Source organism: Colletes latitarsis, chromosome 8 (assembly GCF_051014445.1).
Source record: "Colletes latitarsis isolate SP2378_abdomen chromosome 8, iyColLati1, whole genome shotgun sequence".
NCBI lineage: Eukaryota > Metazoa > Arthropoda > Insecta > Hymenoptera > Colletidae > Colletes > Colletes latitarsis.
In genome coordinates, this window is record NC_135141.1 from 22,376,835 (window position 1) to 22,403,588 (window position 26,754).

At 36.4% G+C, this 26,754-nt stretch overlaps 1 protein-coding gene across 3 annotated transcripts in view; it reads right to left on the minus strand.

Moving 5' to 3' along the window:
• Nucleotides 1-26,754, minus strand: part of Sick (sickie) — a 423,876-nt gene that overhangs the window by 346,115 nt on the left and 51,007 nt on the right. For 2 of the 3 annotated variants that reach the window (XM_076771990.1, XM_076771989.1), the window contains exon 1: nt 1,564-1,701. The exons of the other annotated variant lie outside the window; for it this stretch is intronic. In XM_076771990.1, the coding sequence (XP_076628105.1) occupies nt 1,564-1,674 (111 nt within the window). In that variant the 5' untranslated portion in view covers nt 1,675-1,701. Of the gene's footprint in view, nt 1-1,563; nt 1,702-26,754 lie in introns of those variants that run through there. 3 annotated transcript variants of the gene reach the window in all.

A 26,754-nucleotide genomic window follows, 5' to 3' on the forward strand; every position in this document is an offset into this window, starting at 1 on the left:
AGGCAATACATTACTGTAATATTACGATACAATATCTAGGTGAAAGTATTTTAATCTCGATTTTGGATTTTTCTCTTGGGAGGGAGGTATGAAAAATATTCTTGGCGAGTCTTCAGGGGTGTTTTTTATTTTATTAATTAATGGGGTTATTATAATTATTATTTATCGTCAATGTGCAACAAGGATTAGTGGTTTATTTCTAGCAAAATTTCGTGCAAAGAGAAAATAAGATTTTTATAAACTATTTATAATATTCATCGACGTGTGTTAATAATTGTTACAAAATATATTTTAAATAGAAATCGATTCTTGTTCTAAGAAATTAATTTTGCTGTACCAACAAATATTAAGATTCACTTATACTATGATCCACAACAGAAATGTAATTCTTACATGAATAAGAAATTTCTGTTTATTGCCTAAAGAGAAAGTATAAAAATACATTCGTGTCTACGCTTTGGAAGAAGTTGCTTCAGCATTGCTGCTAACTTTGAATAGTAAATAAGAAGTCACACCTTCGGACGAAGTTTTGTTTGCACTTTTCTTCCATAACAACCCCATAAAGAGAAACCTAACGGAGTAAGGTCGGAAGAAGTGGCCAATTTACCGTACTACCAAGGCCGATCCGACGTCCAGGAAATTTTCTGTCAACTACCTGACGTGCTATGATAGCACAATGCGCCGGACTGCGTTGATACCATAATTAAATACTCAACCGACGCGTCATCAAAAAGGAATCAAACTTCATTTTCTATAAATACAATGAATTTTTGTTCGTTCAAGATAAATTTCGATTATCTAATTCCTTCTCAAACTGCACCATACTTTCGATGTTAATTTATCACCGTTCATTCTCAATTTGTCTATCAATTATTATTAGTTTAGTCACTTTTTCTGGTTAGTAGTCTGGTTATTGGTCATGTGGTTAGTTTTAAACGTTTGTCCAGGCGTTGAATAGTAGTATTATTTATGTATTTTATTAAATTATATCACTAAGTAAAAAGTGATTGATTAGTTATAAATCACATCGTACTGATCACAATTGAACAATAAAATTAAATTCACCTATACCATACATTTTTCCCCCAACTATTCAAATCAAACATGCCATGTCAAACATTGCACAAACTCGATACAATTTTGAGCAAAGATTTAAACTGAAAAATAAATTAATTTACTTTTGTAAAACTCAATTTCAAAGTTACATGTGTTCCCAAATCTCTTGCTCTAAAGAAATACTATAAAATTACACTTCATCAATTGTTTCACAATTTTATAATTATTATTTTTTTTTAATACTGTTTGTACAAACGACTCGTACAAAATTACACTTTATCAACGACTCTGTAATTTTATAATTATTATTTCTGTCGATACTGTTTGCACAAACGACTCGTACGTCGTGGAACGGTGAAACTCGTTTGCAACAGCAAATGTTTCGGGACTTTGATCGCGGGGGGGTTACCCCTAGGTCTAAAATCGTTAACACAATGGATCCACGGATCTCTGATTCGGCCAGGAACGGTCAGGGATATTTGTATGCTACGACGGATACGCCCGTACCTGTATGACATTGCGGGTTGAATCAGCCTTGACGTCGTCGTTGGATTCGCAGACGGACCTTGGTGCCCTGATGCACGCCATGACGTCCACGCTACCAGCCGTTAACATCATCCAAATCGCATCAATTCACGCACGACGCTGCAAGCTTCGCGGTAGAATCACTAATTACCGTTTCCAATTGAGCCACGAATACAATTGCAGCGCAACCTCGCGGTACCAACGGCGTAATTACACTTAGCATTCGTCATCCGAGCACCGATCTGTGTCGCCTCGCGTACCGAGCTACGCTTTCTCGGGGATCAACGGAATATTTGCAACGATCCACCGCCTAGATCGATCCCCCCAGGCGGCTAAATAATCCCAGCAATTACGACGATTATTCAGAGGAGTAGGTAGTCCTTATTGTTCGCACCTCCCACGAAATTATTCTTCGAATTACACCTCGTCTTTCGTACTTGAGTATTTTAGCTATATTATATTCTTAGACATGTGCATATAGCATTTGTAAAATACTCTTTGATGACAAAATAACTGTAATCTTCAATTGTTAATCTTGAGTGATTTAATTGTTGAGAGGTGTTCTTTTATTCTTTGATTTCAGTTGCACTTTGTCTTTTGTATAATTAGATATTTTAGCTGTATTATATTTTTAGATATGTGAATATATTAGCTCTATGTAACAATCTTCTAGTGATTTAATCGTGGAGTGTCCTTTTATTCTTAGACTCTAGTTGCACTTTGATTTTCGTATGATTAGATATTTTAGCTATTTTATATTCTTAGATACTTGAATATATTAACTCTATAAAAGCGTAGTATTCTTTATTTCACTTATATAATTCAATTGACTGTCCTCGGTACATAATCCAGTGATTTAAGTGATTTAATCGTGGAGTGTCCTTTTATTCTTCGACTCCAATTGCACTTTGACTTTCATATAATTATACAGGGTGTTCAGTCATCCCTGGGGAAAATTTTAATGGGAGATTATAGACGCCAAAATAAGACGCGAATCAAATTTTTTCAAAATTTCTAAAACAACTAATTTCTTGATGGAGGCTTCGTTAAAAAGTTATTAACGTTTAAAGTTCCGCCCCTACTAAATTTTTTTCTAGAAAGTGGGTAGGATTTCGGGGTTAGGTCTATTCACCAAAAATTATTGTAATTGACCCCCGCAACTAAAAATAATTTTTTCAGAATGATTGAAAAATTTTTTTTTTCGCTGGAAACTTTCAATACCTACTCGAATTTTTTTCTCAAAACTGCGTAGGATTCCGGGGATATGTCTATTGACCAAAAATGATTGTAATTGACCTCTGCAACTAAAAATAATTTTTTCAGAACGATTAAAAATTTTTTGATTTTGTCGAAAAATTTCAGCAGCTACCCCCTGTCGATTTTCCTTAAAAATTCGTTTTTGTTGTTTAGTAATTTTGTTTGACGCCCTATAGAAAAGTTGCCTAATACTTTTTTGTAGATACCCATGAGCTCCACTCCAGAAAAAAGTTTCATTGAAATATATTCACTATTGTAGGAGTTATGGCTGTTTGAAAATTGGACCATTTTTATAGGGTTTTTCTCATTTTTCGAAGTCAGAGACCAACTTTTCGAATATTTTTGCTATTTGTACATATTCTCCACCAAAATATGCGTAGTTTGCTTTTTTAAACATTAAAATCGTCCAATCCGTTCAGAAGTTTTGACGTTTTAAAGATTCACATGAAAATTCGGGCAGACATTTCTGGCCAGAAATTATAATTTCGGTAAGGAATTTTTTTCTCGAAACTGAGTAGGATTTCGGGGTTATGTCTGTTGACCAAAAATGCTTGCAATTGACTCCTGCAACTAAAAATAATTTTTCCAGAACGATTCGGAACTTTTCAATTTTGACGACTAATTTGACCACCTTTTTGAATTTTTTTCTCGAAAATGGGTAAGATTTTGGGGGTATGTCTATTCACCAAAAATGGTTGTAATTGACCCCCGCAACCGAAAATAATTTTTTCAGAACGATTTGAAATTTTTTTTTTTCGCCGAAAAATTTCAGCAGCTACCCCCTGTCGATTTTCCTTAAAAATTCGTTTTTGTTGTTTAGTAATTTTGTTTGACGCCCTATAGAAAAGTTGCCTAATACTTTTTTGTAGGTACCCATGAACTCCACTCCAGAAAAAAGTTTCATTGAAATATATTCACTATTGTAGGAGTTATGGCTGTTTGAAAATTGGACCATTTTTATAGGGTTTTTCTCATTTTTCGAAGTCAGAGACCAACTTTTCGAATATTTTTGCTATTTGTACATATTCTCCACCAAAATATGCGTAGTTTGCTTTTTTAAACATTAAAATCGTCCAATCCGTTCAGAAGTTATGACGTTTTAAAGATTCACATGAAAATTCGGGCAGATATTTCTGGTCAGAAATTATAATTTCGGTAAGGAATTTTTTTCTCGAAAATGTGTAGGATTTCGGGGGTATGTGTAATGACCAAAAATGATTGTAATCGACCCTTGCAACGGAAAATAATTTTTCCAGAACGATTTGAAATTTTCTAATTTCATCTAAAAATTTCAGTATCTACTCGAATTTTTTTCTCGAAAGTGGGTAGGATTTCAAGGGTTTGTGTATTCACCAAAAATGCTTGTAATTGACCCCTGTAACTAAATATATTTTTTTCAGAATGATTTGAAATGTTTTAATTTAATTTTTTAATAACGAAGCCTCAATCAACAAATTGATATTCTTGATTTTCGTCTTATTTTGGCCTCTAGAATCTCCCATTAAAATTTTTCTCAGGGCTGGCCGAACACCCTGTATATTTTAGCTATATCTTTGGATATATTAACTATATTAGCTCTATATAAGCGTAGTATTCTTTATCTTACTTATATGATTAAATCGAAAGTCCTCGTCGCTCACCTTCCAAATCTTCTATTCTTCGTTTCCAGTTGCACTTCGACTTTCATCCACGCATTTGATCCGTGCCATATTCTTGCACGCATATAATTATTTAATAAAACCTAACATCGAAATCCCGATGGTTCTTAGGCAGCACCGATCGCGATAAGGGCGCGGAAGCGTCTCGTCTTTCTCCAAACGAAGAGAAACGACGCGCGTAGCGAGTTTCCAAGAACGTTTATCATCGTTTCGCCAAAGGCTAACCGGGCGTAGGACGAACGATGCTGGATCACGATCGGCGAGCAGACGATCGATAGACCGTGTTCCCCGGTTTATTACCGGACCGATCTTGTTATCCTCGATGCACGTGCTCTCGCGTGGCGTGTCATCACGTTCCTTTTAACCCGGTGTACTCGGAAGCGCATCGGGGCGGCGTATCAGACGTGCACCGAGGCAAACGTGCAACAACCGTGCGAACAATAAAAAGTTCGCGGCGGCGTTGACATTCGCGGAAAACGCTCTTGATACGTTCTCACGTTCTTCTTTCGCAGCGAAAGGAAAAGGAGCACGATCTCTGTTTCGACGAACCCGATAGAATCGACCCTGAGTCCAATGTTAATTAGGAAAGCGACGTAGTTTACATTTTTAATGGGCCAAACACACGGGGAAACTGAATCGTTTTATCGATTATTTTATAGCATTAATACGAGCAATGATAAATCGATATACTCGACACTGGGAAATCCCAAAGTCTTCTGGTTATTAAATTTTTCTTTTAATTTGGAGAATTAATATTAACGTCAGTTCTAGAGTTTACATTTTTAATGGGACAAACACACGGGGAAATCGATTATTTTTATAGTATGAATGAGTCAGTGATGATACTAGAACTCGATATATTCGACACTGGGGAATTTCAGTCTTCCGGTTTTACTTGGAGAATATTATAACGTCGGTTTTAGAGTTCACATTTTTAATGGGTTAAACACACGGGGAAACTGAATCGTTTTATCGATTATTTTATAGTACGAATATAATCAGTGATAATAATAGAACTCGATATACTCGACACTGGAAAATCCCAAAGTCTTCCGGTTATTAGATTTTTGTTTTAATTTGGAGAATATTATAACGTCAGTTTTAGAGTTTGCATTTTTAATGGGACAAACACACGGGGGATTATTTTTATAGTATGAATGAGTCAATGATGATACTAGAACTCGATACATTCAACACTAGGTAGTCTCAGTCTGATCATTGGATTTTTATTTTAATTACAGTCAGTTTTATAGTTTACATTTTTAATGAGATAAACACTCGAGAAAGTTGAATCGTTTTAATGATAAGTCTTTCAAAGTCTGATTATTGAATTTGTGTTGTTTTAACTTCCGAATATTATAACGTCTATTTATTTGCAATTACCGTAAAGGGTTTAGACGATAATGTCACCTTAATAAAATCACGTTTGAAGTATACGCGGGTTCTCTGTGCAGCGTTAAGGAGGCTGTGCATAGGCGTAGCGAAGATGGAACAGGAAACTTCGAAACTACCTGCTCCTCGAAGAACGAGATTGATTAAACGGTTCGACGTTACCCTCTTTTTACTCGCGAATCGACGAACTTGCACCATCGAGATAACGAGAGAATGGTGCTTCCAAAGCACCAAAGTTACGCGCTAATTTAAGAAGAACCAGATACTTCCAGCCCCCCCAGAATTTCTCGCTCGATATTATCCAATTATTCAATTTCGCAGTCAACAGTCGCCAGCCCGTGTAAACACAAACAGCGTTCCACTCGTGTCTTTTTCTCTTCTGTATTATTATCCAATCACTATGGAAGGTGACGAAGGGAGACTCATTCTGTGTCTGCGGCCAATTGTTTTCGAACGACGCTTCGGGTGATACGTCGAACGTCGATGGACGATGTTTCGCGAGGCAAACACGTCGATTGTCGATTGGTCGTCGATTTTTTATGGATTTCGGAGGCATCGTCGGGGGACACGTGGAGGCAGATCGCGAGGCGCACGTTGACGAAAACTTGTTGCCGAAACGGCGCGTCTCGACGGCGCGACGCACCGGACGTAACTGAATACGCGCGTCGCGCACGCTTCTCTATGCGTTCCCTCGCTCTTTCTCCTTCCATCGTCCTCTTTCGCACCCTTTTTCCGTCTCTGGCGCGTTTCTTTTTTCTCAATAATAGCTCGTTGCGCCGTTTCATTCTTCGAGTTTTCATCAAACCGTTGTCACCGTGGCGAGCCACGCGCGAAACGTTACTCTCCGTCGCTCCCAACGTCCAACCCCATCGTGCACGGGATGCGATTTTTCTTTTTTACCGATTCCGCCATTTTAGTTAATCCAGCATTCGCGTCGTTATGCGCTTTCGACTCTCGTTCGACTTTCAAATTCGTAAATTCCGTGGTCGAGTAGCAGGAGTCGATATTCTATTTTGTTATATTCAAAACTTTCATAATTGAAAGGAAAATTAAGTAAGAATTTATACTCAAAATTAAAATTAAATTAAATAAGTCTCAGTGTCAGTTCTATTTTATTCCATGCAAAACTTAGGATTAAAAAGAGAGTTGAGCAAAAATTTAGAATTCAATTTAAGTTACAATATCAATTCTAATTTGCCGTATGCAAAACTTCAAAAATTAGAAGGAGATTTAAGCAAAAATTTATACTCAAAATTAAATTAAATTTAATTAAATAAGTCTCAGTATCAATTCTATTTTGTTGTATGTAATACTTTAAAAATTAAAAGGAGAATTGAGCAAAAGCATATAACTACAATTAAATTAAATTATAAGTGTCATTATCAATTCTATTTAATTCTATGTAAAACTCTAAAAATTAAAAGCAAGAATTAAGCATAAATTCATAATTAAATTGAATTATATTATAAGCCTCAGTATCAATTCTATTTTGTTCTATGAGTATTTCTATATATATCATTCATTTATAAGCACTGTTCTCTACTTCAATTGTAAAAATATAAAGATAATATTTTCAATAAATCGTTTTGTAAATATACGGTAAAAGGTTTCATTTATTTTAAAAATCATGCTCCAAATCAGAGCAAGATTTAATTTGACTATTAGATAACCAATAAAATCACAGTACAGCAACTTATTCGTGACGTTTATTTGGCAAAATAGTTCAATTTTTATTTGTATAGTTTTATCATTCGAATGTAGTCTGGACAGAAGCTTTGCCCATCTCTGCGTTAAACTTTTTAATAGTAATATACATGCATATGTACGTATCACAAGTAGGTATAGTAACTGTTATTCGTAATAAATTATCTGTTACAATTATTAACCGTTAAACAGAATGATTTCAAACTTTTCAATTTCGCCAAAAAATTTAGACACCTACCTCCTGTCGATTTTTCTTAAAAATTCGTTTTTGTTGTTTAGTAATTTTGTTTGACGCCCTATAGAAAAGTTGCCTAATACTTTTTTGTAGGTACCCATGAGCTCCACTCCAGAAAAAAGTTTCATTGAAATATATTCACTATTGTAGGAGTTATGGCTGTTTGAAAATTGAACCATTTTTGTGGGGTTTTTCTCATTTTGCGGGGTTAAGGATCAACTTTTTGAATATTTTTGCGATTTCTACACATTCTCCATTAAAATACGCGTTGTTTGCTTTTTTAAACATTAAAATCGTCCAATCCGTTCAGAAGTTATGACGTTTTAAAGATACGCACGAAATTTTGGAGTGACCTTTCTGGCCTGAAATTATATTTTCGGTAAGGAATTTTTTTTCTCGAAACTGAGTAGGATTTTGGGGGTATGTTTGTTGACCAAAAATGATTGTAATTGCCCCGTGCAACTGAAAATATTTTTTCTGTAACAATACAATTTCAAATTCATTGTTAATTATTAATATTAATGTAAAAGTAAAGCGAGGAAAACCCAAACATTTCAAATCATTTTGAAAAAATTATTTTTGGCTGCGGGGTCTAATTACAATTCTTTTTTGTGAATACACATACCCCCGAAATCCTATGCACTTTTGAGAGAAAAATTCGAGTACGTGCATAAATTTTTCGGTGAAATTAAAAAATTTCAAATCGTCCTGGAAAAAATATACTCAGTTGCAGGGGTCAATTGCAATCATTTTTGGTCAACAGACGTAGCCTCGAAATCCTAACCATTTTCGAGAAATAAAATTCCTTACCTAAACTATAATTTCAGGCCAGAAATGCCCGAAATTTCATGCGTATCTTTGAAACATTTCAAAGTGCAAATGAAATATACATATTGCATATACAATATAGTTTAATACGACAAAAATTGTTATCCCTTTTCTAATTTTCATCCACAATATTCTGTCGAATATAAACAAAACCAACATCTTCAATCTCTTTACAGTTCTTCGATACATTTTCCTTTTCTTTATAGTTTTTTTGTATTTTACAATTTGTAAAATTCTCTTTCTCAAAAAGACATTCACTGAAAAATTCCAAAATATTCAATACCAAGACAAGAGATTCTCGAACGTACGTTGAAATTAATTGCTTCGACGCGAAAAGGAGAAACCGAAATTATAGCGAATGTTAATTAAATTTAAAAAATTGCTCAATTAATCGTACGCAATTAGGGGATACAAGGACGGAGGAGAGCATAAGGAGGGTATAATAAAAATTGCTGCGGGTCCCAGCGTCTTCTAAGAAGATAACATCTCTTCCCTTTGGGCGAAAATAACGCGACGACGACCGAGGGATGAAAATAGGAACGAAAGTGGCTAGAGAGAAAAAGGGAGAGGAGAGGATCTTGAGACGAGTGCTCGATTATAAGTCGTTTTAATTCAGCTTAACTGGAAACGGAGCGCGATGAATGGACGCTGATGCGCGGTGCATTGTTCGGCAAATTAACAGAATCGAGGAAAGGCTATAAATTCGTCAATAAACGATTTTAGATCGTCGATTAGTTCGTTCCGTCGCGATGTTTTATCGAAAGCAGCTTCAATTTCTGTCGCTTCGACCGACGATACTGTTTCCCTCAGCGTCTCTTCTTGCATTACAATTAGATTTTTACATATTAGTATCGTTCGTTTTTATGTTTGTTTCAGAGACATATCAAATATAATAATTAAATTGTTATCGAAAGTGAAGAGGTCAAAAAAATATAACTGAGTCTATTTTTCCCCGTTTAATTCTATTTTTATATACCATATTTCCTATTTATGTAAGCTTCATTTCTCAGTTTTTGATTTTAGTACAAGTAAATATAATTTTTAGAATATTTTATTTTAAAAGCATCGAGCGATAATTGTAAATAAAAATCGTTCTTTTTATTATTCACTATATTCAGTAGACTTTTTCCTATCGTGAATCGAAGGGACTTTTAACCTTTTTCGAACGCTTCAAAGTATTTCTGTGAATTCTCTACGCAAGCAAAATATGCAAAAATCACAAATGGACACCACTTCATGGTTAATATTGATAATTCTAGATATCATAACGAATAAGTTAAAGTTTCGACGTAGACTTCGCAGCGCTCATGTTCGATTTTAATTCCCAAACCAGCGAGGGGCCCATTAAATGCAAACGATCGTTGTGTTGACGCCCGATTCGAAAGAGGACTCGTAGAGAATTCCACGCGTGGACAATGACAAGCACGAGGGTAACGATGAGCATTCTTGACAGGTGCTGGGACTATCGATTGCTATTCCGAACGATTCACATAGGAGCACCATGATTAATTGTAATGCCGGCTATCGAGTTGCCTTTTAACGCACCTGTACGCGCCTACCCGTAGCAACCTGCACGATAATCGACGCCAAGTCGAATATCGATCAGTGCTACGTGTGTACACTTCCTAGGCTTGCTCCGCAATCGTTCCAACATTAAAGCATTCCTTAACGAACGACAGAGACTCATTAATCGTAGTCGAATCTTGTTTCAAATTCATATATACAATTTTGGGTCACCCAGGACCCTCAAAGTTGAGCAAATTTTGATCCTCGTGTGGTGAATAAATGTTTTAGAGTCAGAGACACTTTTGTGACGGTTCAGACTTACAGTTTATTGAATTTATTCGACTCGAAAAAAGTGGTTTTACAATGTTCCCTCGATAACGTTCGTCCACATTGCGAAACCACTTCTTTCGAGTTGAATAAATTGAATAAATTGTAAGTTTGAATCGTCACAAAAGTGTCTCTACTAAATTGTACTACTAAATTGTAGAATTGTCATGAAAACACTGAGAACGAGTGAAATACAGAGAAATGTTTAACGTTTGTTTATTCTACAGATTCTAAAATCGTCCAAAAATTAAAATACATATGTGGTTTCTTTCACAAATTGCACGAGTCTCGTATGGTAGCTCAACTTTTCAATAGCGAAAGCAGTCTGTTCTTTTGTATCGTATATTTAGTGAGTTCAACGTTCCAACATTAAAGCATTCCTTAACGAACGACAGAGACTCATTAATCGTAGTCGAATCTTGTTTCAAATTCATATATACAATTTTGGGTCACCCATGACCCTCAAAGTTGAGCAAATTTTGATCCTCGAGCGGTGAATAAATGTTTTAGAGTCAGAGACACTTTTGTGACGGTTCAGACTTACAGTTTATTCAATTTATTCGACTCGAAAGAAGTGGTTTTACAATGTTCCCTCGATAACGTTCGTCCACATTGCGAAACCACTTCTTTCGAGTTGAATAAATTGAATAAATTGTAAGTTTGAATCGTCACAAAAGTGTCTCTACTAAATTGAACTACTAAATTGTAGAATTGTCATGAAAACACTGAGAACGAGTGAAATACAGAGAAATGTTTAACGTTTGTTTATTTTACAGATTCTAAAATCGTCCAAAAATTAAAATACATATGTGGTTTCTTTCACAAATTGCACGAGTCTCGTATGGTAGCTCAACTTTTCAAAACGAAGGCAGTCTGTTCTTTTGTATCGTATATTTAGTGAGTTCAACGTTCCAACATTAGAGCATTCCTTAACGAACGACAGAGACTCATTAATCGTAGTCGAATCTTGTTTCAAATTCATATATACAATTTTGGGTCACCCATGACCCTCAAAGTTGAGCAAATTTTGATCCTCGAGCGGTGAATAAATGTTTTAGAGTCAGAGACACTTTTGTGACGGTTCAAACTTACAATTTATTCAATTTATTCGACTCGAAAGAAGTGGTTTTACAGCAATGTGGACGAACGTTATCGAGGGAGGTACTACTAAATTGTAGAATTATCATGAAAACACTGAGAACGAGTGAAATACAGAGAAATGTTTAACGTTTGTTTATTCTACAGATTCTAAAATCGTCCAAAAATTAAAATACATATGTGGTTTCTTTCACAAATTGCACGAGTCTCGTATGGTAGCTCAACTTTTCAATAGCGAAGGCAGTCTGTTCTTTTGTATCGTATATTTAGTGGGTTCAACGTTCCAACATTAAAGCATTCCTTAACGAACGACAGAGACTCATTAATCGTAGTCGAATCTTGTTTCAAATTCATATATACAATTTTGGGTCACCCATGACCCTCAAAGTTGAGCAAATTTTGATCCTCGAGCGGTGAATAAATATTTTAGAGTCAGAGACACTTTTGTGACGGTTCAAACTCACAATTTATTCAATTTATTCGACTGTAAAACCACTTCTTTTGAGTCGAATAAATTGAATAAATTGTCAGTTTGAACCGTTGTATATGAACACTTAATCAGCAGATGTGTAACGTTCACCAGGTGAATGTAGTTCTAAAAATTGGTGGATACGTCTCCACGAACAATATCGAGAACATTAACAACTATAAATAAGCGAATAATTTTCTGAAAATATTTTTGAGAATTTCTCAACAGACGAATAAACTTCTCTTCGAGCCTTTCTAGAATTCGTATGTTAAAAAAGTCATCGATACCTGAATTTCGCCCAAAGAACGCGTCAAGTTTAATAGGTTTATCGGACTCGAGGTTAAAACGGCAATTTACGTTTCGACCGACGGTGGTTCCTCTACGAGGATTCGTTCGCCCCCTTTGTAACAATTCAACCGGAATTTCCGCAGAGTTTCCACTTTGAAACGTCAGCCTGGCGATACAAACAGATTCTGCTGCGCGAGCGGTCTAATCGGAGTGCATGAAATCGAGAGTCCGTTTTCCGTCTCTTCTGCCCCGTGTCACGGCGAAACGAAGTCGTTAAAAGGCAGCAATTAATTTACCCGGTTGGATATTTGACGCGACGACGGGGCACGTTAGTCGGACGAATTTCAGTTTTCCCCGGTACAGTCGAAATTTCGTTGATACGACAGTTTCGCGAGATGGACGCGTGAGAACTCGGGGGAGGGCAGAAATTTAATCAGAGGGTTGCAAATAAACATCAACAGAGACGCGTACGTACCGTTACTTTTCGACGATTTGGGGAATTTTGTCGAAGAAGGTAGAGACAATTTTGTTTAGCGTTCGTTTCATATACAGTTACTTGTATTTCTGCACTATAATTGGTAATACGCTTCACTAAAAGTGAAAAAAAATAATTGTTTCTTGTGAATTGAGTTTTTGAAACTGGTATAAGTACATTGAGATATTCAAGGGTTTGTGTTTGAATAAACTAACAAATGAATTATACTTCACTTTATTCATTGTAAATTAAATTAAATTGAAACTGGTATAAGTACACTGAGATATTCAAGGGTTTGTGTTTGAATAGATTAACAAATGAATTATACTTTACTTTATGGATTGTAAATTAAATTAAATTGAAACTGACATACTTCCATTTTTTTATACATTGTTGTTTCTTATGAATTGAGTTTTTGAAACTGAGTATATCGAGATATGTAGGGGTTTATGTTTGAATAAATTAAAAAATAAATGGAATAATATAACGAATAAATAATTAAAGAAAACGATAAATATGAAAACATAATGTAGAAAGTATACGGTTTTTTGCACAATTCAAAGGAATCCAAGTAATTAGTAAATAATTATTCGTATACTCCCACATTCGTACACTATAATGGTAATTTATTATTTATGAATTTGTGCTCGAATAAATCAGAAAATTAATTACACTTTATTTTATTAAATTCTACTTTACTTCATTGATTATAAAGTAAATTAAATTGAAACTGGTATAATTTCGTTTTTGTATGCATTGAGATATTTGAGGGTTTATGTTTGAATAAATTATAAAAAACATTTGTCGAGAATCGTGTCACGTTGAAAACGCCTCTTCTCGTCCAATTATTGAAATAAAGCAGCGTTGACCGTGGCCAAACAAGGATGGGTGACCATTTGGAGAATACCGTGTATAATTATTAAATAAAAATTGTTTTTAAATAAAGTTGCGCGTATTATTAAATAAAACTACTTCGTAAATGTAAGTAACACTATAATAAACAACATTTAATAAAAATAAATGGATAAAAATAAGAAAACAAAAGTTCCTTTCCATTTATAATGAATCGCTGTTATAATGTACGAATACGAATGTATAAACTGTATGTCGTAGGTTAACATAAATCGAGATTAAATTGTAAAGTCGTAATTGAAGGCAGAAGCAATAAAAACATTACAATAATGATAACTGAATTTAAATATATTCGAAGGGTTTGGAGCTACCAGAAATCAAATCATGGCTAAAAAAGAAGGTCAAGAAATTAATAATATCTTATCTCATAAAGCTCACAAGTATCCTCAAATACGTTTTTTAATATTAAAAAAAAAACTATGCCAAGTGATAACTGGAGGGAGCCACTTTAGGTGGAAAACTGAAGATTTTGAGTGGTTAAAAAATGGATATTTCGTGCAATTGCATCTCCCATCTACTGCGCCATTGGACACGAGCGAGAGTAAGAGAGACGAGTCAGTAGAAGAGGGAAAGTAAAGAGAGAAAGGGAGAGAGTGAAAGGGGTGGCTCTGGCTTTGTCGTCTGATTACGAAGGGGCTACTCGATGGGCACCAAGAGAATGGAACGATGAAATTAGGTTTGCCTTGGCCACGATATCGAGACGGGCCAGTCAGTCAATATGAAAAAGATGTGGAAAGGAGGCAGAAGGAAAAGGAAGGGTGGAGTAACGATTGTGAGCAAATAATCCTCTGATCGGGATCAAATTATTCTCTCTGCTCGATCGGCGGAAACGCTTCTCGAAACGACAGCCCAACACGGTATATAATTTTATTCGAGCAAAGTTCACATGTCACATTATTGGTACATCGATGATCAATTGTAAATTAAAAAGAGTTTCATTTTTAATATAATAAGCAAAGATTAGAATGGCTTGACAAGTCTCCTCAGAAATTATAAATAATATTTACTGTTTCGTATTATCTTTTAAACTGAAGCAAGAAATGTACAAGAATAAGAAATTTTTATGTCTAACTTATTGTTGTTCTGACAATTTAACAGACGCTTCTTGCTTTAATGATTGAAGGTTTTCGCGCATATTTGCACGCTAAATATGCAGATTCTAGCAACGAGCGTAAAAATTTATGCACATACGAGATATGCACTTATGGCTGTCCGTTCTCATTGTTTTTCGACGGTCATCGCCCCGAGTTTTTCTTTCTCCCTCGTTCAACTACTCGTTGCAAATGAACCACGTGCTGACCCACCCTCTGCCAGTGAACGTTTCTCCCTTTCGACGAATCTTTTATTCCTGCGTTTGCCGTTTCTCGCGCGTACACGTCGCATGTAAATATCCATCGGAAATTCTCACTCTCTTTGCAAATACCGGGGAAAGAAATCAAGGAGATAGGTAAACGGTAATGGCTTTAAAATAACGACAACCACTATATTATCGTATTATTTTCTAATTTCCAACCCTCTAGAATTATTAGAAACGAAGTAAAAAATATAATTCTTTTGCTAAAATCGTTATCTTTAATTCCTTGATTCGTATCGTGTGTCTAATAAGAATTTAATAAGGCCACTTTAATGCAAATGAGAAAATTTTGAAGGGTCATCAGAAAATTTAGAAAGAAAGAAACTTATTCGTAAAAAAAACTTAATTTTTCTTCCTAAGCTTAATTCCGTTGCATGTAAAAGAGGATGGAGATTGGTAGAAATTAATTTAATTCCTGTTGCTGGCATTTTGTTTTAAAAATATAACAAAATTGTATTTTTGTGCATCTTCCTAATAAGTGCAATATTAATAGTTGAATCACTCGTTGAAATCTTAAATTTATACAGGATTGATTAATTTTATATACTCGTTATTTTCGATGAATAATAAATCGAAGGGAGAATGTAATATATTGCGAATCCGCGACGGTTAAAATTCTTCGCAGAATTTCTTTTTGCCTGTACAAATATGGAACACGCTCGAGTTGAGCACCCCTCTAACCGAGTTATCTTCCCCCAAGAACGAGCGGAGAATGCACCCACTTCCCTCAGGATGAGAAGCGTACGTGTCCTGCAGCTAGGCACAAAACGTATCGTACCCAGAGATGCCAGAAAGGCACCGAAGGTGCTCTCTCACACTATGTCAGATCACGCGTACGTGAGCTCGTGGAGTTTCGGAAACCCGACAAAGGCAAAATGACGCATGCCCTCTTTCTCGATTCTCCGAAGTTGCCCGAAGTAATTTCGGACCGCCTCGTGAGAGTCGAGAGAGAAAGGCTCACACTTCCCTCCTCGCTCTTGAACAACTAATATCAGACCTCCCGTCAACAGGTCTCCACTGGCCTCTGTTGACCGCTGCTGACCACTCCTGGAATTTCTGACAACGTATAACGATAACGACTGGCTACTGTTAGTCTCTTCCAGCCTCTGCTGACCGCTGCTGACCACTGCTGGAATTTCTGACAACGTATAACGATTACTACTGACGTCTGCCAGCCTCCGCTGGTCTCTGCTGACCGCTGCTGACCACTCCTGTTACTTCCGACAACGTATAACGAGTATGACTGGCTACTGTTAGCCTCTACCAGCCTCTGCTGGCCTCTGCTGACCACCGCTTATATTTCTGACAACGTATAACGATTGCTACTGACTTCTGCCTGCCTCCGCTGGTCCCTACTGACCGCTACTGACCACTCCTGATACTTCTGACAACGTATAACGATTACAACTTGCCACTGCCTGCCCCTGTTGGACTCTGCTTGCCACTGCTTGCCACTGCTAGCCTCTGTTGACCACAGCTGACCACCCCTGATGCTTTCGACAACGTATAACGATTATTACTTGTTACTGCTTGCCCCTGCTGGTTTCTACTTGCCTCTGCATGCCTCTGCTGACCACCGCTTGTATTTCTGGCAACGTACGATTACTACTGGCTACTGCCAACCTCTGCTGACCTCTGCCAACATCTCCCAACGTCAACTGACCATCGCTGACCACTGCTGACCGTTGCTGACAACTTGTGACATGATGTAATATAATGTAATATGTTTATGTCTATTAAAGTTTTGTATAATGTAAATCTATGGCAATAAATGATATAATTTCAAAGAATTCTATGTATTCTCATCATTTTTTACCCCTCTTTCCCTCTCCAAATAGAAATAACGCCATTTCTAAGATTTCCTGAAAATTCTCGGATCCCTGAAACTTACCGGCGTCCCTGAAACTTCTCGGACTCTCTGAAATTTCCAAGAAGTTTCAGGCAGCGGCTAAAATTCCGCCCTGAATTTTTCGGCAAAATTTTAAAGAGATATTACGTAATATTACGTAATATTACATAACATTACGTAATAGCTCTTCAAAATTTCTCGCGGCTGGAATTTTTCGGCAGAAATTACGTAATATTACATAATATTACATAATGTTACGTAACATTACGTAATAGCTCTTCAAAATTTCTCGCGGCCGGAATTTTTCGGCAGAAATTACGTAATATTACGTAATAGCTCTTTAAAATTTTTGCCGAAAAATTCAGGCCGGAATTTTTGCCGTTGCCTGAAACTTCTTGGAAATTTCAGGGATTCCGAGAAGTTTCAGGGACGCCGGTAAGTTTCAGGAATTCACAAAAATTCCTGGCGGCGGGAAATTTGAAATCTTTCCGGGGAACTTAGAAAATTTTAAAAGATTCGGAGTGTCTTATAACTAAGGGAATAATGGGGAGAGGAAAAGAAAGGTAAAAGTGACGAGAACACATAGAATTCTTTGAAATTATATCATTTATTGCCATAGATTTACATTATACAACACTTTAATACATATAAACATATTATATTATATTACATTGCGTCACAATTTGTCAGCAACAGTCAACAGTTGTCAGCGATGGTCAGCGATGGTCAGTTGACGTCGGGAAATGTTGGCAGAGGTCAGCAGAGGGTGGCAGTAGCCAGTAGTATTCGTTGTACGTTGCCAGAAATATAAACGGTGGTCAGCAGTGGTCAGCTTAGGCCAAGGGACGCTGGCAGAGGTTAACAGAGGAAGGCAGGAGTCGTAGTAATCGTTGTACGTTGCCAGAAACATAAGCGGTGGTCAGCAGAGGCCAGCAGTGGCAAGCAGAGATCACCAGGGGCGAATAGTAGCAAGTAGTAAGCGTTATATGTTGTCAGAAGCGTCAGAGGTGGTCAGCAGCGGCCAGCAGAGACGAGCAGAAGCATGCAGTGGCAAGCAGAGATCAGCAGGGGCGAACAGTAGCATGTAGTAATTGTTATACGATGTCAGAAGCATCAGGGATGGTCAGCAGTGTTCAGCAGAGGCCAGCAAAGGTATGCACAGGCAAGCAGAAACCTGCAAAGGCAAGCAGAGACTTGTAGGGGCATGCAGTAGTAAGTATTAATCGTTATACATTATCAGAAATACCTGCAGTGGTCAGTAGCGTTCGGCAGAGGCCAGGAAAGTTCAGCAGAGACAAGCACACGCTGACAGAGATCAGCAAAGACCAACAGAGGTTAGCAGAAGTCAGTAGTAATCGTTATAGGTTGTCAGAAATATAAGCGATGGTCAGCAGAGTCCAGCAGAGGCAAGCAGTAATCAGGAGCAGTCAATAACAGTCGCTGTATGGTGTCAAAAGTTGTCGGGAGTTCTGTACTTTTGTCAGCACTGGTCATCAGAGGTCATCTGAGGCAAATAGAAACCAGGAGTAACTTGCAGAGTTTAGTAATGAACTCTAGGAAAGGCAAGTAAAAATACCTGGGCAGTCGAGATTCCGAATCGTATGCCGTTGACGGGAGGTCGGATTTCAGTTGTTAAGAGCGTGGAGGCAAATGTGAGCCTTTCTCTCTCGACTCCCACGAGGCGGTCCGAAATTACTTCGGGCAGCTTCGGAATAATCGAGAAAGAGGGCATGTGTCAGTTTGCCTTTGTCGACTTTCCGAAACTCTACGAGCTCACGTACGCGTGATCTGGTATGTGTGAGTAGCGCACCGGGTGCTGAATCTGGTATCTCTGATCGTACCCTCTCGAGATTCGAGGAAACTCGTTGTCATGACTACGAAAATCCGGAAGGAACAAGTTATTTTTACGTCCTTTGTCCCCGTGAAACTCCCCGTCCAAGTCAATAGCTTTTAACCAGTCCCAAAGCTTCGCTGATCTTACGAATCATCAAAATTATATCCCGTATTAAAAATAAATCCACCATTTTCCTTCTGTCGAACACTCATCCTCGAAATATCGAGGATTTTATGGAAGAACTCTTGATGGTTGCTTTAGCGATCAAAGTTGACTTCTCCATTCTGGAAATCCTCATAAAAAATGAAAGAAGTTTGTAGGTAGATTCAATTTTATATATGAAAAGATAATTCATATAATTATTATCAAGTCACATCACTTACTTTATTTTATAAATTCCATTACTGTAAATAATAAATTCAAATTCAAATTAGAAGATTTTTAGTAACCATTAAGTATGAAGTCGAATGTAAATATATTTCAAGAAAATTAATATTAAAACTTCCAAATAGAATTTACTCAATTCACAATTTTACTTTAGTGAGTTCCATTAAAATTATCTTGTTTCCCATCTTGATAATACACAAAAATAAAAGACAAAATTTTATACATGGAAAAATAGTTTAAATAATTATTATTAAGTCACACTACTTTGTAGATTTAACCTACTTTTATGTATGGAAAATAGTTTATATACAACAGCTAAAATATGTTCATTTTATAAATACCATTACTCTAAATAAAAATGAAATAAAATAAAATTACAAATTTAAATCAACAAATCAGATAGAAGGTAAATATACTAAACCAAAATTAATATTAAAGCTTTCAAAACACAATTTACTCAATTCACCATTTTACTTTAGTGAGTCCTATTAAAATTAACTTCTTCTCATCTTGATAATACACAAAAATAAAAGACAAAATTTTCTACATAGAAAAATAGTTTAAATAATTAATTAAATACATAATTAATTTTATTTATGAAAAGATACTTTATATACAACTCCTAAAATATATTCATTTTATAAATATCATTGCTCTAAATAAAAATAAAATAAAATCACAAATTTAAATTCAAGTTAGAAGATCTGTACTAACCATTTAAATCAACCAATCAATTAGAACGTAAATATACCAAAATAAAATTGATATTAAAGCTTCTAAAACACAATTTACTCAATGACCACTCACATACCAACGTGCTCCCCATTTATATCAAGGATAAACAATTATTATATAGATTTCTGCGACGTTTTTTCGCCTGATGGTGGATATTTATCGACTGGTCCGCCATTTAGGTGAACAGAAGCAGAAACCAGACGCTTCTCTCTTTCTCGTCGGCTGGAGCTCTCTGCCACGTGGGTTATGTTTTATGAATGAGTTACACCTACGTGCCATTACAATGTGTGCAAGCTAAGTATACCTGGATCTCGGGCTGCAAAGGCGACGCAACCGAGCCCTACCCTGCCATTGTATATTGTGAGCGTCGTGTGGGCATCCTGTACGAGAACTAGCCCACACGGGATCGTCCTAACGATCCTTAAGCTCCGTCGCTGTTCGCGAAAACGACGATACTTTCGCTCCGTGGGACGACTTCTTCTTGGTTGGTCCGACTCGCGACCGTAACTCGAGAATGTGCAAACTTATCGTTGCTTCTGTTAGTAGATCCTGTTCCTATTATTTATATCCAGTCGTCTCTTACGGAATGATGGGAGCGTTAAGTGCCTTGGCGCTCGCTAACAATGGCTCATGCAAATATAGCGAAAATTACCGGGCATAGAAAGACCATAGAATACGTGTTATTACATAACGATCTATGAAATCACGATCAATTTGTACGGGCGAGATTGATGGTATCGTAATCGTTCGAGAAAGTGCTTTTCAATTTTCAACGATCCTAATAACTAAGCTGCCGGAGTTCTTAGCTCTTTAGAGTTTCAAATTATGCGAATAATATTACCATGCAACATAACAATTATAGTCCCTTCGGTTGTCACGTTTAATAGTTTTAGACACAGAATTACAGCTGACCGAATATATTGCAATGCATTAAGTTCTGTAACCATGGAAGATCGAGGTTTTAATTTTTTTGTCGAGAGTCTGACTTTGTATTATGTTGTGACGATAAAAGTTGCTATTTTTCGAAGAAATTTATCACTGTTTTACCTTCGGTCATTGAGTCGTAAAATATCTAAATTTTGACGAGAAAAATTTACTCTTATAATTGTTAAATCCCAACGATAAAACAGATATTTAAATAACTTATATTTTCTTCTCCAGTAGCTTCCGATTCGTGCAATTTATGTACACTTTTAAATTGATATAAATTCCCGTGGAGTAGTCGTGAGACCGCCTACTATTCTGCTCGAATCCAGGACCCGTTCGCAGAAGAGAGCCCGCGTCCCGCATTAGAGATTCGACAGGCGTCACGTCGAAATTGCAATAATTCTTTCCTCTCACGTATCGTGATTCGTATGGAAGACGAAACGGACACGGTTGCTAACTTACTCCAAAAAGCTTTAACGAGCTTTGACGTTTGTCGAGGGTTGCCACGAGGCCGGGAACGGGATCCAGTGCTCGTGTCTGATTCGATGTAGCCCGGGCACAGGGCACTTTCCTCGCGTCTCTTTGCCTCGGGGACAGACCAGGAGAGGAGGGTCCGTTTCTCGACATCGTCGAGCAAACGAACTCGTCGTTTACGAAAACGACGGGTCGTTCTTTAATCGTCGATTGAGACAGGCCTCCGCGATCGTATCTATCCGTACAGTTCTGCGATCGTTCGCTCGTTGTTGCATAATTTGACTAATCGGGAAACGGAGAGACAAATATTTGAGAAATTCGTTGGGGAAATTTTAATATTAGAACACTGTCCATCTTAAATTTTACAAAAAAATTGCTTACTTTCCAGTTAAAAAATCGACCAACTCGATAATATTTGAAAGAAGCATATATTTTTTTATGATGACGTTTCTTTCGCGTATTTTCTGTTTGGAATTAATTGGTACTCAGTCAATAAATTAATATTTAGAAATTTTAGAAAAAATTAGGTCTACTTTTAATGAAAGAAGAGAATTTTCAGTTTCCACTGTCTTAAAACGGTCTGACAATATAAAAATAATTAAACATTAATAGTAATGTTTTATTCAGAATTGAGCCACTATTAGAAGCGGCAAGGACTCCCCTTTAAAGTGGTTTTCGATTTTTGACGATTCGACTTTCCGTTTTCGAGATATCGTAATTTATGTAAAATGCAGAAAGGCCTATTAACGCGTATTAAAAATCATAAAACTTTAAACGGCTGCAGTTTCGAAACCAGCAGTGTTTTATTAATTATTGAACCATTGTTAGCGGCGGTGAACCTTCCTCTTTAAAATGGTTTTTGAATTTTGTCGATCGGACTTTCCGTTTTCGAGATATCGTAATTTATGTAAAAGGTAATTTTTTTTAATTCGACCGTCTCACTGTCCGGCTCGCGTATAATAGCCTATTTACGCGTATTAAAAATACTAAAACTTTAGACGCGTGCAGTTCCGAAAGTACTAGTGTTTTTGCCATAATTGAGCCATTGTTAGCGGCGGTAAACCTTCCTCTTTAAAATGGCTTTTGGTTTTTGTCGATCGGACTTTCCGTTTTCGAGATATCGTAATTTATGTAAAAGGGTATTTTTCTTAATTTGACTATCTCTGTCTCCGTCTGTCGCGTCGCGACGGACCTCTCTTTCTCGTACGTGACTCGTGACCGAGTGACCTAGTTTCGGGCGTAGTATTTCCAAGAATTTACTACGCGCTGTTTACTATTGTCGCGCGCGCGAATTCATTGATCTCAATGAACGTAAACAAACGCTCCGTATCCTCGTATCTCCGGAACTAGCCACCGCATCGACTTGAAACTAAAATCGTTATATCTCCGGAACTAATAAAGCTATCGACTCGTACAAACGCTCATTTTAAAGGGCATTTCATCCTCCACCTAATGATCATATCACCTACTATAATTTCTGCTATCTTCTATGTTTATTTTGACATTTACTTTGACGCTCGACTTGAAACAAAAATTGCCATAACTCCGGAACTAATTACGCTATCGACTTAAATGAGCAGTCATTTTAAAGGGGATTTCATCCTCTATCCAATGAATATAACTACTGTTATAATTTATGCTAACTTCTATGTTTATTTTGACATTTACTTTGACGCTCGACTTGAAATAAAAATTGTCACAACTCCGGAACTAATTACGCTATCGACTGAAATGGGCAGTCATTTTAAAGAGCATTGATGAAGTGTCGTTCTGTTTAGTGTGAATGTTGTTTACGATTAAAATACACTCATTTCCCCATGGAAATGTGAAAAATATAAATCCATTTCTATTTAGTTTGGAAAGTCAGAATAGTGAAGTAACTTTTTTCCAGAAATTCTGATCACTGAATTTGAATTTCATTCAAGGCTAATCTCTGCAATCCTCGGTATGGACTTGTGTTGCACTAACCTTGAGGATGTTAAGGGAAATGGGCGCACTCTTTTCTTACTAATTCACTCAGAAGCTCCGCTAGAGCTTTCAGCGAGTTTTATGGTTATTACAAAACGAGAAAGACGTCTCGGCGGGGATCTGAGTAGTTTTATGTTGTCAAGGCGTTTTCCTACCCTAAGGAAAGAGGAAAATGGTCCCCTCTTCCGCCTTGCCACGCAAATGAAGGGCGTACTGTGACGCGTAACAAGCACCGTGTTCTCATCGCGCGACACGTCACGATATTCCTAAAGTACGTGCTTTCGATTTTTCCAACATCGCGCTATAACTGCCAAAGAACCACCCCAGAGATACAAAACGACAACGATGGGGAGGAAAACGAGATAATAATCGTAACGAATAATCGCGTAAACTGCAACGCTTCGAAACTTTTAAATTTTGGTCCCTTTAACCCCTCCACTTTATAGACTCAGGGTCAAACTACAATAATTATTCGTAAAATGAACCCCTTATGTGATTCGTAAGTTGAACATCTCTGTCCCTCCCAATTTGAAAAATTTCTCTTTCATAAAAAATCATAGAGTTGATACGTATTGGCAATACAGTAATGATTCTTAAAATGAACCCCCCGACGTGATTCGTAAATTGAACATTTCTATTCGTCCCATCCTGAGGAATCCCCTTTAAAGCTCAGTGAATCATCAAAGACTCTTGATCGAAAAATGAATACGTCAATCTCGGAGGGATGTTCATTTTAAGAATCATTACTGTATTCCTTACAATGGTCAGGCAAACATTTAGCATCTCTAAATCTGTTGCGTATTTTTGTTTGAAAAAATTTATGTAACTTGATCAAACACGTATCAAAGTTTGTAGAAAGTTTCAAACCGATACGTTAAATAGTTTTCATTTTATAAAATTTCAAAAATGTCCTACTAAGATATACTCCTAACGGATCGTTCGTTTAGGAAGGTCGAATTTCAGAGACTGCTCGATGATTCGGCGACTAAAGCCCGTTTCGGGCGAGAAATACGATCGTGTTGGTCTTTTCCATCGAGCGTAAGCCAACCCTTTACCCTTCGATGTGGGAGGAGGAAGGAGAGGGAACAGAGCGACGAAAAATCAGCATACGAAACGAACGAGATACGGTAGCTCAAAGGGACATTCGATGTCGATACGAAAGTCATTATTATTTACACAAGGACAGAGCAGAGAGGAGAGATTAGATGAAAAACATTTTTGTTTGTGGAACGAGATGTTGGAAAAATTCATGCGTAAAATTTTAAGGGGATCCTCGTAGTAAAACTTTCATCTTCGATTCTGTGATGACTTTAATCGGTCTTCTAGTAATCCACGTGAAAAAAAAATTTTTTCCTGGCATCTTTTTAAAATTTGGAATCTTGGAAATGTGTGTACAAAGTCGTTCGACGAAATTCGTAAATAAAATGAAGTTTCATATCATTCTATATTATTTCGTGTTATTATTGTACATATTATAGAACTCCTACATTTTTATTATTTCGTATTAAAAAAATTTGTGTATATCCTCGAAAGATAAATAACAAAGTGGACGAAACTCTCGTATCGAAAAGTCTCATGGTTTCCACGTAAAAAATTTACAAAGATGCTTATTATTCCTACTTTAATAGAAGACCCCCTTAAGTACATTACTGAACTGTATGTTTGAATATTTCTTTTTACTGTAATCGTACCCCAAATCAAGTCTATCCGCGACGTATTTATTTTATCAGGATGTTCTCCGGTGCAAACATTTTTCGATTATTTTTCCGTGTCCCTTTGTCCGTTTCTGAAGTCACAGAAACGCATCACAGATTGTCAGGATTAGGAATATTTGTGTGTTCAACATGATAACGTTAAGGTCGAACGAGAAACATTGCATTTTCCTGTATTCTAGACGCTGTATCCTCGAGACAAACATTTCTAAAAATAATAAGAGTTAGGTTTGTTTACGAGACATTTTTCCCGTAATTGTAAAAAGTACACCACGATATAAATTTTACAAATTTTATTCGAATTATTACACGTGTATTCGATCGAACAAATTTTTATTTATTCGTCGTGAAATATTCAATTCTATAATTTAAATTTAAGTTTGGAAACTTTTGTATAGTATGAAAGATTGAACAAACTATTAATAAAAAAATATAAATATTGTAATGGGAGATTTTAGAGGCCAAAATAGAACGAAAATCAAGAATACTAATTTGTTGATGGAGGCTTCGATAAAAAGTTATTAACAATTAAAGTCTCGCCAATATCGAATTTTTTTCTCGAAAATGGGTAGGATTTCGAGGGTATGTCTAATCACCAAAAATGGTTGTATTTGACCCCAGAACCTAGAAATAATTTTTTAAGAACGTTTCGAATTTTTTTTTTTTTTTGCCGAGAAATTTAGGCACCTACCCCCTGTCGATTTTTCTTAAAAATTCGTTTTTTATTTTTAATTACTTTGGTTGACTCTGTACGGAAAAGTTGTTTAATACTTTTTTGTAGGTATCCATGAACTCTAGTTCCCCCCAAAATTTCAATGAAATATATTCACAATTGTAGAAGTTATGGCAGTTTGAAAATTGGACCAGTTTTATGGGGTTTTTCTCATTTTTTGAGGTCAAGGAACAACTTTTCCAATATTTTTAGAATTTCTACATATTCTCCATTAAAATACGCGTTGTTTGCTTTTTTAAACATTAAAATCCTTCAATCCGTTCAGAAGTTATGACATTTTAAAGATACGCATGAAATTTCAGGGAAGCATTTCTGACCTAACGTCATATTTTTAGTAAAGAATTTTTTTCTCGAAAGTGGATAAGTTTTCGGGGGTATGTCTATTCACCAAAAATGATTGTAATTAACCCCCCTAGCTAAAAATAATTTTTTTAGAATGATTCGAAATTTTTTAATTTTGTCCAAGAATTTATCCACATTCCTGAATTTTTTTCTCATAAATGCTTAAGTTTTCGGAGGTACGTCTAATCATCAAAAATGATTGTAATCGACTCCTGCAACCGAAAATAATTTTTCCAAAACGATTTGAAATTTTTTAATTTAATTTTTTAATAACTTTTTAACGAAGCCTCAGTCACGAAATTTATATTCTAGATTTTCCTTTTATTTTGGCTTCCAGAATCTCCCATTAAGATTTTCCCCAGGGATGACTGAACACCCTGTTTATGTTTACTTTGTTTCGTTTAAAAACAAATATAACTCTTCTTGTATGGTACTCCGTGTACGAAATGGTTGGATGTTGCTTTTGGGAATAATATTATTTAATTGGTTGATTAAACTATTTTCGATCGATCGACGAAACCTCGAATGATCGACAGGGGACAATGTGGAACCTCCCTATGAGGGAAAGAAGCGTAGAAGGAACGCAGGAAGCAGGAAGAGGGTGAATACCCTGACGACGTAGCAATTTTCCTGGGGCTGCAAATTGGCAATTGGACGATAAATGATTTAGGTCGCGTAGGCGCGTACCTACATGTAACTTCCCTGAACT